Source organism: Pan troglodytes, chromosome 17 (assembly GCF_028858775.2).
Source record: "Pan troglodytes isolate AG18354 chromosome 17, NHGRI_mPanTro3-v2.0_pri, whole genome shotgun sequence".
NCBI lineage: Eukaryota > Metazoa > Chordata > Mammalia > Primates > Hominidae > Pan > Pan troglodytes.
In genome coordinates, this window is record NC_072415.2 from 27904039 (window position 1) to 27919922 (window position 15884).

General features: G+C 39.3%; 1 protein-coding gene and 1 pseudogene across 8 annotated transcripts in view; one reads left to right on the forward strand and one right to left on the reverse strand.

The window, feature by feature from the left end:
* Positions 1-15884, forward strand: part of LPIN2 (lipin 2) — a 103227-nt gene that overhangs the window by 19976 nt on the left and 67367 nt on the right. For 2 of the 8 annotated variants that reach the window (XR_008540709.2, XM_016933400.4), the window contains exon 1: positions 10346-10699. The exons of 4 other annotated variants lie outside the window; for them this stretch is intronic. Coding sequence is in view for 3 of the 4 variants with exons in the window: in XM_016933400.4 (XP_016788889.1) it covers positions 10598-10699 (102 nt within the window). In the remaining variant the exon portion in view is untranslated. Of the gene's footprint in view, positions 1-10345; positions 10700-15884 lie in introns of those variants that run through there. 2 more of the 8 variants (XM_009433752.5, XM_016933399.4) reach the window with 2 other exon arrangements.
* Positions 2203-8900, reverse strand: LOC104003125 (uncharacterized; annotated as a pseudogene).

Genomic DNA, 15884 nt, shown 5'->3' on the forward strand with positions numbered 1-15884 from the left:
GAGGGTTAATGATATTCAGTGAGTTGTTCAAATAACCTAGGAAGTTTGTAACAGTATAGGAATAGAAGATGATATTTATAGCCAAGAACGAATATATTCTCATTTTAAACTATGGACTGTATTGACATTGCTTTACATTTCAATTAGAGTTTTATTGCATAATTTTAATTCCTATTTTTCTCCTACCTTTTTTCTTTCCTCTTTCTTCCTTCTTCTTTCTTCTTTCTTTTTTCTTCCTCCATCAGGGTCTCGCTCTGTTTCCCAGGCTGGAGCGCAGTGGTGCAGTCATGGCTTACTGCACACTCAAGCTCCTGAGCTCAAGCCATCCTCCCACCTCAGCCTCTGAGTACTACAGATGTACACCACCACACCTGGCTAATATTTAAATTTTTTTTTTTTTTTTTTTTTTTTGAGACGGGTCTCACTGGCTGGAGTGCAGTGGTGCTATCTCGGCTCACTGCAAGCTCCGCCTTCCAGGTTCACGCCATTCTCCTGCCTCAGCCTCCCGAGTAGCTGGGACTACAGGCGCCCGCCACCACGCCTGGCTAATTTTTTTTTTGTATTTTTAGTAGAGACGTGGTTTCACTGTGTTAGCCAGGACGGTCTCCATCTCCTGACCTCATGATCCGCCCGCCTTGGCCTCCCAAAGTGCTGGGATTACAGGCATGAGCCACCGCGCCCAGCCTAAAGATTTTTTATAGAGATGAGATCTCACTACTGTATTGCCCAGGCTGGTCTTGAACTCCTGGAACTCAAGATCTGCCCACCTTGGCCTCCCAAAGTGTTGGGATTACAGGTGTGAGCCACTGTGCCTGGCCCCATTGCATAATTTTCTAATTGTAGTAAGATTCAACCATTTTTGAATGTATGATTTCATGGTATTAACTACCATTTACTATGTTGTACAACCATCACTGCTATTTCCAAAATTTTTCATGACTCTAAACTCTGTAACCATTAAGCAATAACTCTCCATTTCCTCCACCTGGTAACCTCTAATCTACCTTTTATTTATGAATTTGCCTATTCTAGATATTTCACATAATTGGAATCATATGACATTTGTCCTTTTGTGTCAGGCTTATTTCCTTTAGCATGTTTTCAGGGTTCGTCCATGTTGTGGCATGTATCAGAACTTCACTTATTTTCATGACTGAATGATATTCCATTGTATGAATATAACACATTTTGTTTCTCCATCTGTTGATGGACAGTTGTGTTGTTTCCACATTTTGGCTGTTGTGAATAATGCTGCCGTGAACACTGGTATACAAATGTCTGTTTTCAGTTCTTTTGTGTATGTACCTGGGAGTGAAATTGCTGATTATATGGCAATTCTATATTTATTTTTTATTGTATTATACTTTTTTTTTTTTTGAGATGGAGTCTCACTCTGTCGCCCAGGCTAGAGTGCAGTGGCGCTATCTCAGCTCACTGCAACCTCTGCCTCCTGTGTTCGGCAGTTCTCTACCTCAGCCTCCCAAGTAGCTGGGATTACAGGTGCACGCCACCACGCCCAGCTAATTTTTGTATTTTTAGTAGAGATGGGGTTTCGCCATCTTGGCCAGGCTGATCTTGAATTCCTGACCTCATGATCCACCTACCTCCCCCTCCCAAAGTGCTGGGATTATAGGCGTGAGCCACTGTGCCCGGCCTTATTATTATTATTTTTTGAGACAGGCCCTCATTCTGGTGCTCAGGTTGGAGTGTAGTGACATGGTCTCAGCTCACTGCAGCCTCGACCTCTTAGGCTCAAGCAGTCCTCCCACCTCAGCCTTCTCAGGAGCTGTGATTATAGGTGTACAACACCACACCTGGCTCATTTTGTTTATGTTTTGTAGAAACAGGGTCTCACTATGTTGCCTACGCTTGTCTCTAACTCCTGGGCTCACATGATCCTCCCACCTTAGTCCGCCCCAGTGTGAGCCACTGTGCCGAGCCTGGTAATTCCATATTTAGCTTTTGAGAAACCACCAAACTTGTTTTCTACAGTGGTTACGCCATTTGACATTCTCACCAACAGTGCACAAGTGTTTCAGTTTCTCCAGTTTTCTTTCTAACATATATTTTCCTTTTTTAAAAAAAGTTGACAATTTTATTTTCATATTTCACAATATAGATAAAAACTGCACTTTTTTTGTCCCACTTCTCCACTCCAAAATGATTCTTTCTTTAATAGGAAGGGAGAGCACCTTTTCTGTATCAGACTGATAAGAAAACACCCAGAGTCACAGCATTGTGATCTCCTGGTGAAGCAGAGCAAGCAATATAAGACTGATATAGGGAGGCCTTCCCTCTATCCTTTCTGTCTGCTCGAGTCATTCTGGGCCAAGTGGGCACCATCATGGGACAAGCAAGAGGTCTCATCATTGGGGGCCCAGGCATCATTGGCATGTGGCCTCCCATGGGCAGCCTCATTCCAGGAGCAGGTCCCACTGGCATCATCCCAGGAGGAGGGCCCCGTGTGGGGTGCTGGCATCATACCAGGGTGAGGAGGACCCAGAAGACCGGAGGGAGGTGGTATCATTGTCCCTGCCGGCGGGGAACAGAGATTGAAGTAGGAAGTATCTTTCCTTGTTGAAATGCAACCCTTATTTTGTCAGTCAGGCTCTGAGCCTGTTCTTCCATCCATTTCTAATAGTAATCTTTACATTCTGTCTCTGTTTCCTACCACTGCAATATGTCTTTCTCATAAATGGAGAGTCATGGATGAGGTGTGTGTTGCAGTAGTCACGGCCATTGGCCACTCTGTTCCTTTTTAACAGAAACTATAGCCATCATAGTGGGTATGAATTGGTATCTCATTGTGGTTTTGATTTGCCTTTCCTGGATGGTTAATGATGTTGAGCATCTTTTCACGTATTTATTTGCCATTTTGTATATCTTCTTTGAAGAAGGGTTTATCTAGATCCTTTGCCCATATTTTAATTGAATCATTTGTCTTTTAGTTGTAGGAATTTTTAAATATATTCTAGAGTTAAACTCCCCAATTTGCAAATATTTTCTTACATTCTGTATGATTCTTTTTCTTGATCATGTCCTTTGATACAAAAAAAAGTACTTTTAGTGAAATCCAGTTTATCTAGTTTTTGTTACTCATGCTTTTGGTGTTATATCTGAGAATCATTTGCCAAATCCAAGATCATGAAGATATACCCTATGTTTTCTTCTAAGAGTTTTATGGTTTTAGGTCATTAATCCATTTTGAGTTAATTTTTTAATATGGTGTAAAGTAGGGTTCCAACTTCATTCTTTTGCATATAGAAACTTAGTTGTGTCAGCACCATCCGTTGATACTATTCCTTCCGCCGTGCAGTGGATTTGGTACTCTTGTCAAATATCAATTGGCCATAAATGTTTGGGTTTATTTCTGGACTCTCAAGTCTATTCCATTGGTCTGTATGTCTATTTTATGCCAGTACTACAATGTTTTGATTACTGTAATTTTTTTTTTTTTTTTTGAGACAGAGTCTCACTCTGTCACCCAGGCTGGAGTGCAGTGGTGCAATCTCAGCTCACTGCAGCTTCCACCTCCTGGGTTCAAGCGATTCTCCTGCCTCAGCCTCCCGAGTGGCTGGGACCACAGGAGCCTGCCACACACCTGCCTAATTTCTGTATTTTTTGTAGAGACGGGGTTTCACTGTGTTGGCCAAGCTGGTCTCGAACTCCTGACCTCAAGTGATCTGCCCGCAGTGGCCTCCCAAAGTGATGGGATTACAGGCGTCAGCTACTGCACCCAGCCTGATTACTGTAACTTTATAGTACGTTTTGAAATCAAGAAATGGAAGTCTTCCAACTTTGCTCTTTTTCAGTATTATTTTGGCTAGTCAGGGCCCCTTGTAACTCCATATGAATTTGAGGCTTTTGGAATTTTGATAGGGATTGCCTTGAATTTGAAGATCGCTTTAGGTAATATTGGCATCTTAACAATATTGAGTCTTCCTATTCACGAACACGGATGTCTTTCTATTTACTGAGGTTATCTTTAATTTTTTTTTTCAGTGATTTTTGCAATTTTATTTGTACAAGCTTTCACCTCCTTGGTTAAATTTATTCCTAGGCATTTTTTTCTTTTAGATGCATTGCATAATGTTTGAGATTTTAGAAATACTTAGCATAGTAAATCTGAATTTCAGCTTAAATAATGAGTCTAAGAAGGTACTGTGGAAGACATCTTGAGCTCTAGCTGGTTTGTCCTTGGATATTTAACATAACCTCTCTCTAAACCTCCATTTCTTCATCTGTAAAATATAGGGATAAAGCAAATCTGTCTTTCATGAAAATTGTGTAGATCAGAGATAATATATGCAAAGGATTAATTCCAGGGTGTGGCTTAGAGTAAATACTAAATAAATAGTGCTTGGCTGCCAGGATTGTGTTTTCTTCTATGATTTCAATATAAATACCTATGTTGTACTTGAAGTATACTTTTTAAAATTGAAACAATTAATTTGTTGCAAAGGCTGAAGATTTTTACACAAACTAAATGCCCTGTTCCTGAGAGAGCCTTTTTATATTAAAGTATGTTGAGTCTGGAAGAAAAATAAAATGAAATGTCACACTTGTTCTGTTTCAGTGGTGCTTTATCCTTAGAAGAGGGAGCATTTCTTCTAATGTTGCAACTTTCAGATGCCTCTTTGCTTTTTGAATCCTATCTGTGTCTTGACATTACAAGGTTAAATCTTAGACATTACCAGCATTTAACTTGAAAGAGTAGCAAAGCTGACTAACTTTTCCCCTTTTCTTTTACTACTTAGTGCATTGAGGCTTTACCCTCACTGGAGAATGCAATTACTGTCACCATCTGGAATTGGATTCATCTGTATGTGTAGAATATAACTTACATATAAAGCTGAGTATCAGTGTTTCAGGTTTTCTCTTTTTCTTACACATCTCAGTCAAGCTTTAGATTGAAGTAGGCAGATTCACTGAGTGTAATAATTTAAGAATTCAGTTACTTTCATTTTAATTTAAATTTCACCAATTAAATAAAATTCTTCATAACACTTAAGTATGGCATTAGAATTTCTAAACATTGTGAAACTAAATTCTTGAGAGCAAAGTATATTAGTCATTTTTGCCGTTTCTCCTGAAGAGCATAAATGAGCCTGCATTCAAGAATATGGAATGTTGTACATTCTGATGGGGAAATAGAGTGGCAGAATATAGTCAGGTTGAGGAGCATGGAAGTTTGAAAAAGAACCAGAAATTTGGAGAGAGAGCTGACCACAGAAACAAAGGAGGGTTGCCAGATTCTGTTGGGGACCCATTTAAGGCTATAGATCAGTAATTTATACTGTTACCCATCTGGCCTGCTGGCAGCACTCATGATGATTCTTTTTTTTTTTTTTTTTTTTTTTTGAGACAGTCTCTCACTCTGTCGCCCAGGCTGGAGAACAGTGGTATGATCTTGGCTCACTGCAACCTCCGCCTCAGCCTCCTGAGTAGCTGGGATTATAGGCGTGAGCCACCACGCTCAGCTAATTCTTGTATTTTTAGTAGAGATGAGGTTTCACTGTGTTGGCCAGGCTGGTCTCGAACTCCTGACCTCAAGTGATCCACCCTCCTGGTTTCTAAGTACAGTACTTAACATTACAGCAGCCGTTCGTTTCTATAGATGGAAGAAGGTGGCAGGAAGAAGAGTAATTACTAAGAGTAATTTACTAAGTAAAGCTGATTACAAATATCTTTTAAATAAAAAATTTTTAAGTAATTGAAAGAGATCACAGCAACAGAATAATTTAAACAACCATCACCAGTTTTTCAGGTGGTCGAGAAAATCTTGAATTAGAACTGTTGTGAGGAACCAGCTATGGAAGAGAAAATTGGAGTCAAAGATGGACCTGAAATGTCCACGTGGAAAAAAATAAGTCAAGGAATGTGAGGATGAGGGGTTCCTACATGATGCCGATACATTTTGTGATAATTTTCACTTATATTTTCTTTGGATTGTCTTAATGATATAATCAACTCTTGCTCACCTTATTTGTTGTTTGTTGCTGTTTTTTGGGGACAAGCTTTAAGCTATCTCACTTTTTGATCTGGAGTATAGGAACCCAGCACTGGCTTCTTCCAGCACCTTCACTTGGCCTCAGTGTTTTGATGCACTGAGCCACCCCTGTTATTGTGAGTCTATAACAAGTAATTTGTTTCTGAAAAGATTAAAGCACTACACTTTGAAAATTATTTAGTGTTTTAAAATTTGATGATAGTAAGACTTGCATTTCAACAGGATTTTTTGAGTTTGAATGAAATGGGGGTGATATAACCCTAGAACAGAAAATCGTATACTTAAGGGTGTCATCACTGTGCAAACTGCTATTCAGAGGTGAAATGGGAGAAGAAAAAGACATTTAAACAGAAACAATTAGGCAATTAACAGGCCCCCTCTTCACCCCCGACCTCCACCCCTGTCAAGCAACTGAGGCCTCAGGAGTCCTGCCTGAGCAGAACAGAGGGTTTTCCATTTCTTTTGGCTTTATTTTGTTGAAAATGTTGTCCAGAAGTTGTGACACAAGTCAGGCCATAATTACTCTGATCCTAAATTAGGCTGTTCAGCTTTACTCTCTTAATGTTCAGATGCACTTGACTGCTACAGCCAGGCAACTCTCAGTATTGTCTCTCTTGTCTCCAAATAGTGGGTAAAAGCTTGACCTCAAACATTTGTGTTGGAAGGGTTAGACCGCAGAGGTTGTTTGGTCCTAAGCTCCTTAAACTGCGATGTGTACACTGAGCATCCTCTAATTCTTACAGTAAATGTGTTGCATTAACCTTTGAACTTGGAAGAAGAAAGCTTTGGCTTTTTTTTTTTTTTACATTAAAAAAATAGACTTATCAGAATAGACTACAAAATATGTGAATTTTAAAGATAAATGACAAGTCTTCAAAGAAGTTTATCTTTGGGAGAGTCACTTTAAGCTGGGCGTCTGACCTCAGGAGACCCTCCCTTGTTTTTTCTCTTCTGTTCCTGGAAAGATCTGTTTGCATTTGGTTATTCACTCACAGTTCAGTGAAATTGCCAGCCACTAGCTATCTTGTTTAGAATTTTGAGATTGTATGAGGATATTATGAAACACTGGAACTTGAGTAAACTATATAACCATTACCCAATGAGTAGTTAAACTACAAATGTTTGAAAAACCCAAGAGTGGTAGCAAGAGGAATTTTATCTTGGTTTTGAATAAAACGTCAGTCCCTTTGGGGTTGTTTTCATAAACAGTGAATTATAAGTGATTCCATTTAGGAGAAGAAACACTTCATATGCTTTGGTGTAGATGGTGAGAGCCATTTGGCTCTAAATGAAAACATTTGTTTCAGGTGAGCCATGGTCCTTTACATGTTCCCTTTGTCATGAGGAGTCTTGAAAATGCAGAAATGCACTTAGGTTCTTCACTATAGAGGAATTCCGGTGGGTATTATGAAATTCTTTGTAATTGAGGTTATAAAATATTTTCATGATTTTTTAATAATCAAAACTTAGTTTTGTCACATCTTCATTGGTAATCCAGGAGCAAGGTGTTGTGTTTCCATAGTATGGCCACTGGGGGGGGAGTACAATTATTTTCATGTTTTATGGTAAAATAACATGCTTGTGGTGTAAAGGTATTTCTGTTGAACCAGCTTAGTACAGCTTCAGATAAGCAAATTCTAGCTAGAAAGTTTTAAATAAATCGTTATACCCTCTTAAAAAGCCCTGTATACCTAGTCTTACATACTTATGGGATTAGTAGTAGAAAAAACAAAAACAAAGAAGGTATATATTTTACTTAGCATCATTAAAGCTGTGGAATCTGAACAGGATTCTGTTTTTCCTAACTAGCATTTTAGCTTTGTTTCCCTAAGTTAGACTATTTTTTAGAAAGAGTTAAGTCTTGGGAAAAAGACTTGCAAATTCTATGCACTTTTTAAAAAAAAGATCATTGAAGATGTTATACAAAAGTAAAAAGTAGGTTTTTTCAGTAGTCATTTATTTTTATTTTAGCCTGTAGAGAAAAAGTTTGACAATACAGTAGCGTTTTCCTTTGAAAATCATAGGGATGATTAGGAATTGTTGATTGTGATTTTTTAACATTTATCCATCAAGACTGAAAAGTGCCACCTTGCAGATGGTGGGGGTGGAAGCAGAACTTTGGCTACCAGCTTTGAAGGTCAGGGTGATCCACAGGTGGCCATAGGAGGAAACTTTAGGTGTGTGCCTGTTGGCAACACAGATGTTTAGAAAATGAGCTCACTTCTGATGGGTCCATAGTACATGTTCCTTGCAGTCAGGACATTCTGGGAGTCATCAGCTAAAACAAGGAAACAATACAAACACTAGCAGGAAACCCCCAAATGACTGGCTTGGGTGCCCCGCCTGTTGTGTAAGCTGCATTGTAGGCAAGAGTTGCTGAACAGAATTCTACCTGCTGACCTCTGCCCTGCTGGATCTCCACCACGCCTCACTTGCTAAGCCTTTGCTCCTACCTCTTGTCAGCCTCCTCCTGCTGATCCCCAGCATGTTCTTTCTTGGTCTCTGCTTGGCATAACACAAAAAAGCACTGAACCAGAAACTGGGAGGCTTCTTCTCCCTGGCACCTTTGCTGACCAGTTGAGTGACATTGGGCTAATTGCCTGACCTCTTTCTGGGCCTCAGTTTCCTCACATTTAAAGTGGATATGGTTTTTGTCTTTCTTCTTTCCACCCTCCTTACAGTTTTCCCCTTCTCCTGCTATCCAGTTGAATATTTTCTCATCTCTTCTACATTTTATTTCCTCTGCCCCTCTAACTTTTCTTTTTTTCACCTTCTTAGGTTTCTCTTTAATCTCTCTTTCTCCTACTAGCCTCCCCTTCTTGCTGACCTCTGGCTTCTTCCATTTTTCTCCACCGGCAGCACCCCAATATCCGGTTTTTATCACTACCATCTGATGCCAAGGATCCTGAACTGCAGTAGATCATGGATGAAGAGATTTAAATTTTTATTCATTGCATAAAATTTAGGCCAGAAAAACCTAAACAGTTCTCTTCTGGAAGTAGGAGTTTGTGTACATGATGTGTGTTGAATTAGATCGCAAGTGACTGGGCACTTTGGTGTACTGCAGGCCCACGATACTATGCTGGGCTAGAAGGCAAGCAGGAAAACATGCTGCATGCAAGATAAGTTTTGCCATTTCTAATTTTGGTGAAATTGGTTTTTAATTCTGCCACTTAATGTTTTTATTATATGAACCTTGGTGATATGTTACTGTATTAAGCATCACCAGACACCTATTACTTGGTCAAACATTTGAAAATTTTGTCTTTTGTGAAGTTTAGATGCAGAGAAAAGGGTTTAATGTGAAGGTTAAATGGATGTGGATCAGCTAGTATATTGTTGATGAATTAACTAAATACTTTAAAGGAATGATGAACAATCCAGTTGTCCTCAGTTCTTCCTTACCTATAACTTGCCTGAATGGCCTTTTCCCCACCTTGTTCTCAAGATTGTCTCGGGGCCTTAGAGCAGCATTGTCCAATAGAAATATAATGTGAGCCACATGTGTAATTTCAAATTTTCTAGTAATCACATTTTAAAAAGTGGGAATAAAAAACCTAGGTAAAAGTAAATGTAATTTCTTATTTAACTCAGTATATCCAAAATATCCTTTAAACATGTAGTATATATTAGAAATTGTGAGTTTTTTTATTCTCTTTTCATTCTTAGTCGTGGAAATCCAGTGTGTATTTTACACTTGGAGCACATTGCAGTTGGTGCTGGCCTGATTGCCATTGCTCAGTAGCCACACGTGGCTAATGGCTGTTTGTGATGAACAGCACAATCCTAGACAATGGTATGAAAAAAATAGTGTATCTTAATTCAGAAATCTAATATGTTTGTCCATGTGAGTTAAGTGTGTTTGCGGTTTTTAGAAAAATTCAGTTAAAATTACTATGTTTTGACTTACTGAGAGCTGCCAAGGAAATACGAGGAATGTTTGAATTTTACAATGTTGCATTATCATATTCTTGAAATTAATAAATTCTGCTTGTTATATACAGTACTGAGCAGGATATCTCCCAGAATTGTGAAAATACCTTGGGTCACACCAGTCTGACAAAGGAAAAGTGTTCAGTAGTTAGGCTCTTGGAGGCATGTAATCTGGCTGACTTTGGGAAGCTCCCTGCTGCTCGGAAAATGTCTGTAAATTACTTCCCTTACATGATTAGCTTATGTAACATCACTCTCCATATGTGTAGTAGCTGTTTTTATTTCTAAAAAATGAGGATGTGATTGGTTTAGAGAATCATTAACTCAATCCCTGTCCTGTGTGATGGAAGCTGCAGTGGCCATCATGTGATTGGGCAGGTCTTGGTGCCTATCAGTGTAAACACATGGCACAACCTGTCCCATGCCCCTGCTTATCTCCTTTGGGGAGAAGGGGTTGAGGTATTTTGAGCAAATCTCATTGGTAAACTTGTGTATGCATTGCTTTTTTTTTTTTTTTTAAGAACCATTTCCTTTCAGTTTTAGCTGTATAACTGTGTCTGCAAGCAGTTTGTACTCAGTTTGTCAAGAGAGCAGCTTTCTGTTTTGATTATATACCTTCATCTCTGAAAAAAGACATGCTAGTTAAATTTCAAGATGTTTTACTTAGAAGATGACAAGGAAGATGAGGAGGTTTGTAAAGGCTCATTAAGTAAAACTCAAGATGTTTACCATGACAAGTCCCCTCCTGGTATCCTGGTGAGTTACATCTCCCAATGTCCCTGCTCCCTTCGCTGCTTGCTCAATCTGGACACTACTGAGAGACAAGGGGATGGCATCCACCAAAAGAAAGACTAATGCCCTTTCTTAGGAAAATGTAATGTTGTAGTGAATTTTATTAACTTCTAAGTGTTATGTTGAACAGAAATCTTTGGCTACCTGCCCTCCTGCATTTACTATGCCATCTTTCTGCTATCTCTATTTGTTGTTATTTAACAGAAGACTTTTTTTTCCTAGGAAAAAAATGAAGTTGCTGTTTTAAACTGAGAATTTTTAAAAATTATGTTTCAAAAATAATATATTTGGTTTCACATTCTCTTTGCATTTAAGTGTAGTAGTAAAAATCATATAAAAGTGTTACAGTTTTTGTTGGCCTAGTCATAATCTTTGGAATGGTAAACTAATATTTTGAAGCTGACGTTGTATTTGGATATATGAGAGTGGCTGCAGTTGCTTTCTTCTGTGATCATAAACAAGAATTTTTGTAAGCTTGAAGTATGTGGGGAAAATATAAATTGTATGAACTTCTTTAATCCAGAGTTTTCTCTCGTTACAAAATATAACTTAGAACAAGTTATGTAAGCTTAGTGTAAGTCCCAGAAATCTGCATTAAAGAAACAAAATCAAGTGACTTGAGGACAGTGTAACTCTACCTGTGGAAGCTTTCCTTTAAAAATAATAGGAAGGAAACACTATTTTCAAGGTTATTTTTTAAAATTAAGGATGGATATTTTTATGAAAACAAGCATAAAATCAGTGAGACAAAAATTAGTTTCTAAAATCTGTGGCTCATAACTTGATTTTAGTTTTAAGGTTATACAAATGTTTATTATCTTTAAAAATGTTATCACACTCTGCTTTTTGCTTTTGGATCTGTTAGTGAAAGTGTACTTGTTCAGAGTTCTCAGGAACTAATGGAAAGACGTGGTTTGAATATGAATGGAAGAGTCAGGTGCTACCAGGGGGGAGGCAGTTTGCTTTTGAAATCAACATTGTAATATTATAGAATGTATACACATACTGGCTCACTCACATTTGTTGTAAAGGTCAGAAGGGAGAATAGAGAACCTTGCTGACTTTTTACGAAATACTTTAAACATTCATATATTAAGTAGCACTAACACACATAAACTGTCCCTCACAGGAAGTTCTTAAGACTTGTGTCTGCTGGTGTTTTCCAGAAAGAGGTCAAGAGGTGTTTGCTTAGGCTGCATTTTATTAACGGTCCCATTTTATGTTGCCGTTAGAACATTGAAGTCTAATGAGTCACCTCCCTGTCCCATGAGAAGCATGAGTTTTCTTAATGCTAACGTTTGGGATAAGGATCTGATATCTGCTTAGTAGCCTGTAATGATTATATAGGAGTTTGACTTTATAACCTGGGTGTGTGTGGTCAGAGGGAGAACCCTGGTTTTCAGGGTCCAGGCCTTCTGTGACCTGAACACTCCTTACAAATCACATCCTTTCTGGGCACCCCTTTTGTAAGGTGACAGTTTCAGTTTTGAAAGAGTCTTTCCTCATGGTTTTGTGATTTGGGAATATAAATGTATCATATGATTTGGAAAACCATGAGAAGATTTCTGTGCTTTGTTAGAAATTGGGAAATTTCAAAGACCATGTTTTCATATTTTTTGAAACAAGTGAAGACAATACCTTTATTTGCTAAGAAAAAAGCTAAATTATTTTATATTCAAATAACCTGAAGTCCCAGAATAATCTACTGGCCATATTTTCACCCCATTTAGGGCAGAATATACTACAGGAGTTCTTAGCCAAACTTGTAATCCTCAGAAATGCTTATAGAATTGGAGCTTTTCTGCAGTTTAGAGCTGGGGGGGGACTCTAGAGGTCACCTGACCATTCTTGTTAGAGAGAACCCCCGGCACAGAGCCCAGACCTCTTCTCCAGCGGAAGCGAGACTTGATCTTGGGTCTTCACATCCTCACCAGCTTCAGGGGACTCCAGGAAGCCCTGAGGGCAGTGTCCCTCAATTCTCATCTCTGTGAGCTATTTGTCAAAGGACATGGGCACCTCTGGTTGATGCCAAAAAGCTTAACCAGATTTAATAACACAAACAGTGGTCAGAGGTGGCAAGTCACCCTGTAGGTGGGGCACATGATATGAGGCAGAGTGCATCATGCTAAGTTAGGAAACCTTAGTCCACCCAGGATTTGGGGTGGGGCTGAGGTTGGTGGTGGGGAACCATAACACATTGTCATTACTGATTGCTGCCCAGATTCCTAGAACAACTGGAGGTGAACAAGTCTAAAACTAACTATGTTCCTCCAGTCTAGCATGGCCAGTGTTCAAAAAAGTAATTATTTAATTGAGTGGAATTTTATTTCCTCATAGAAATAATGTTGCTATACCTGTCTCATAATTAGCCAGAGAACTCAACCAGAGTTCTGAGTCCTAGAACAAGGGGGAAGAAGGGCTAATGCAAGAATTTCCTCTTTCTTTCTGGATAAGGGCCAAGTTTCACTAAAATTTTTGAGACAAACATTTTCTGAGTTCCATTTTCAAGCCATGTTTTAGCTCCCACTCTCCATAGCTAGTAACTTTGGGCTTGAAAATGATACCTTTCCTCCCTCCTAACTCCCCTAAATTTTAGGAGTGTTTGTGCTCTTGCCACTGAGCTGTGAATGGGTGATGGTTCCTTAAGCGCTGCAGAAGTAGCTGCATTGGAGGAAGAGGATTCTAGTAAATCTACAGGTGTGCTTTGGTAGGCTCACTAGGCAAGTGACAGTGTGCACTGAAATGAAAACTCTGAGGCCTGCTAAGAGGATATATTGAGGGACCATACAAGATTACTGGTTAGGCAGTTTGGGGGAGTAAATTCTCTGAAAGTCTTTGTTTTCAAAGCATGCTTGCCACAGATGAACTCAGGAATTTGGGGGGGAGTAGTTTTGGGACTGTGGACATGAATATGTTTCGGCTATTTGAAAATTATTTATTATTCATTTTTATATTTATGCCCCCATCTGTTTTCAGTAAGGAAGGATTTAGAAGTAGTTTACAATTAAAACATACATGCACACAGACTGCCTCCACACACACTGTATATTGCATAGCTAAGCCTATTATTGTAGAGGAAACAAAATTGTCTTCATTTAGCAAATATTTATTGTACTACAACTGAGTCCAGTAGATGCATGTAAATCAATTTTTTTTTTGTTTGCCTCCACTAATATGTCGGAATTTTTTGCTGCTCTGGGTTTATGAATAACACAGCTGGGCAGATATCCAGCAAATGGCTGTATGAATGCTACCATGTTGAGTTTGCCTGGATACTTGGTCCTGATTACATACTCAGCATACTCAGTGCGTTAGAGTGCCTGGTGAGCCCTGTTTTGTAGATGTGATCCAGGTGTAGTCTTCGTGCATTGGGAAAACACACCTTAGTTACATCACTGTGCCTTTAGGTGTCCCAAAAAGTGAGGCTGCTGGCCTGGCCTAGAGGAGATGGACACAACTCTGAAAGGATCTAAATAAAAATCTCAGTTGGGCATGGTGGCTCACACCTGTAATCCTGCACTTTGGGAGGCCCAGGCAGGTAGATCACTTGAGGCCAGGAAGTGAGGCAGGAAAGGAACAGGAACTACTACACCACCCTTCTTCAGCTCTGTTCACTGTCAAGAAAACAAGAGGGTTTGGGAGTCATTCCACCTACCTGTGGTCCTGAGGCACAGCTTGAGATGTGCTACATTCTGGGATCATTTGGAGGCTTTCAAAAGTACTTGCACTAGAATCTGCAGATGGGGTGGCCTGATCATGAGGATTCCCCAAGCACCTCAGTGACTGCAATGTGCACCGGGGGTGAGAAGTGAGCCCCAAGGACGATGATGCCCACATCTGACTCATCACTGAGTGAATCCCTGTGGAGCTTTCAAAAGAAAATACAGATTTCCCAGACAGACTGAAGCAGAATTGAAGGCAGTAGTGGAGGCCAGGAATAACTGTTTTGTTTTGTTTTGAAAATGAAACTACAGACTTTATTCAGATTCTTCTTACTAATGTCCTTTTTCTGTTCCAGAGCCCAACCTTACCTTGAATTGTCCTGTCTCCTTAGTCTCTTCCAATCGTGACAGTTCTTTAGTCTTTGCTTCTCATGACCTTGATGTTTTGATGAGCACTGGTCAGATATTTTGTTGAATTTGTCTCTACTTCGGTTTGTCTGATGTTGTCTCATAATTAGATTGAGGTTGTGTGTTTTTGGTCAAAATACCTCAAAAGTCCTTTTCAGTGAGTCATACCAGGAGTCCCTGAGGTCAGTGTGTCTTAAGTTTTCCCGATCACTTGATTATGGTGGTGTCTTCCAGGTTTCTCTACTATAGAGTTAAAATTTTTTCCTTTTGTAATGAATGTGTATCTTGGGGAAAATACTTTGAGAATATCCAGACATCTTGTTTATCTTGTTTCTCCTTCAACTTTTTTTTTTATTTTTTATTTTTTAAAAGACAGAGTCTTGCTCTGTCACCCAGGCTGGAGTGCAGTGGCGCAGTCTTGGCTCACTTCAGCCTCCGCCTCCCGACTTCAAGCAGTTCTCCTGCTTCAGCCTCCTGAGTAGCTGGGAGTACAGGTGCCACCACTCCCGGCTTCTTTTTGTGTTTTAAGTAGAGATGGTTTCATCATGTTGATCAGGCTGGTCTTGAACTCTTGACCTCAGGTGATCCACCTTCCTTGGCCTCCCAAAGTGCTGGGATTACAGGTGTAAACCACCGAGCCCGGCCTCTCCTCAAACTTTTGTCTTCTATTTTTAACATCCATTGATGGATCTTGCCTTCCATAAATAATACTGTGATATATTCCAATAGTGAGTTTCTAGTTTCTTCATTTTTTCTTCATTAATTATAATTCATCTGTAAGAGCTGTCATTTCTCACTTATATATTAATTTATTCTATCAGTGAGGAGTCAAGAATATTTTATTCAACTAATTGTAATCTAGTAATCCTGTTTTGTTGCTCAAATTGTCCTGTGTTTAGCTCTTGGGAGTATACTCCTGTTTTTTCTCTGACATACGTTCACTCTTTTGATTTTGAGCATTTCCCAGTCTCTGACTCCACAAGATGCTCCAGCATTATCTTGTATTTTCCTGCCCACAGCCATGGAATGAATCAACCACTTTTCCAAGGAGCCCTGGTTCCTTTTATTGGAGAATGATA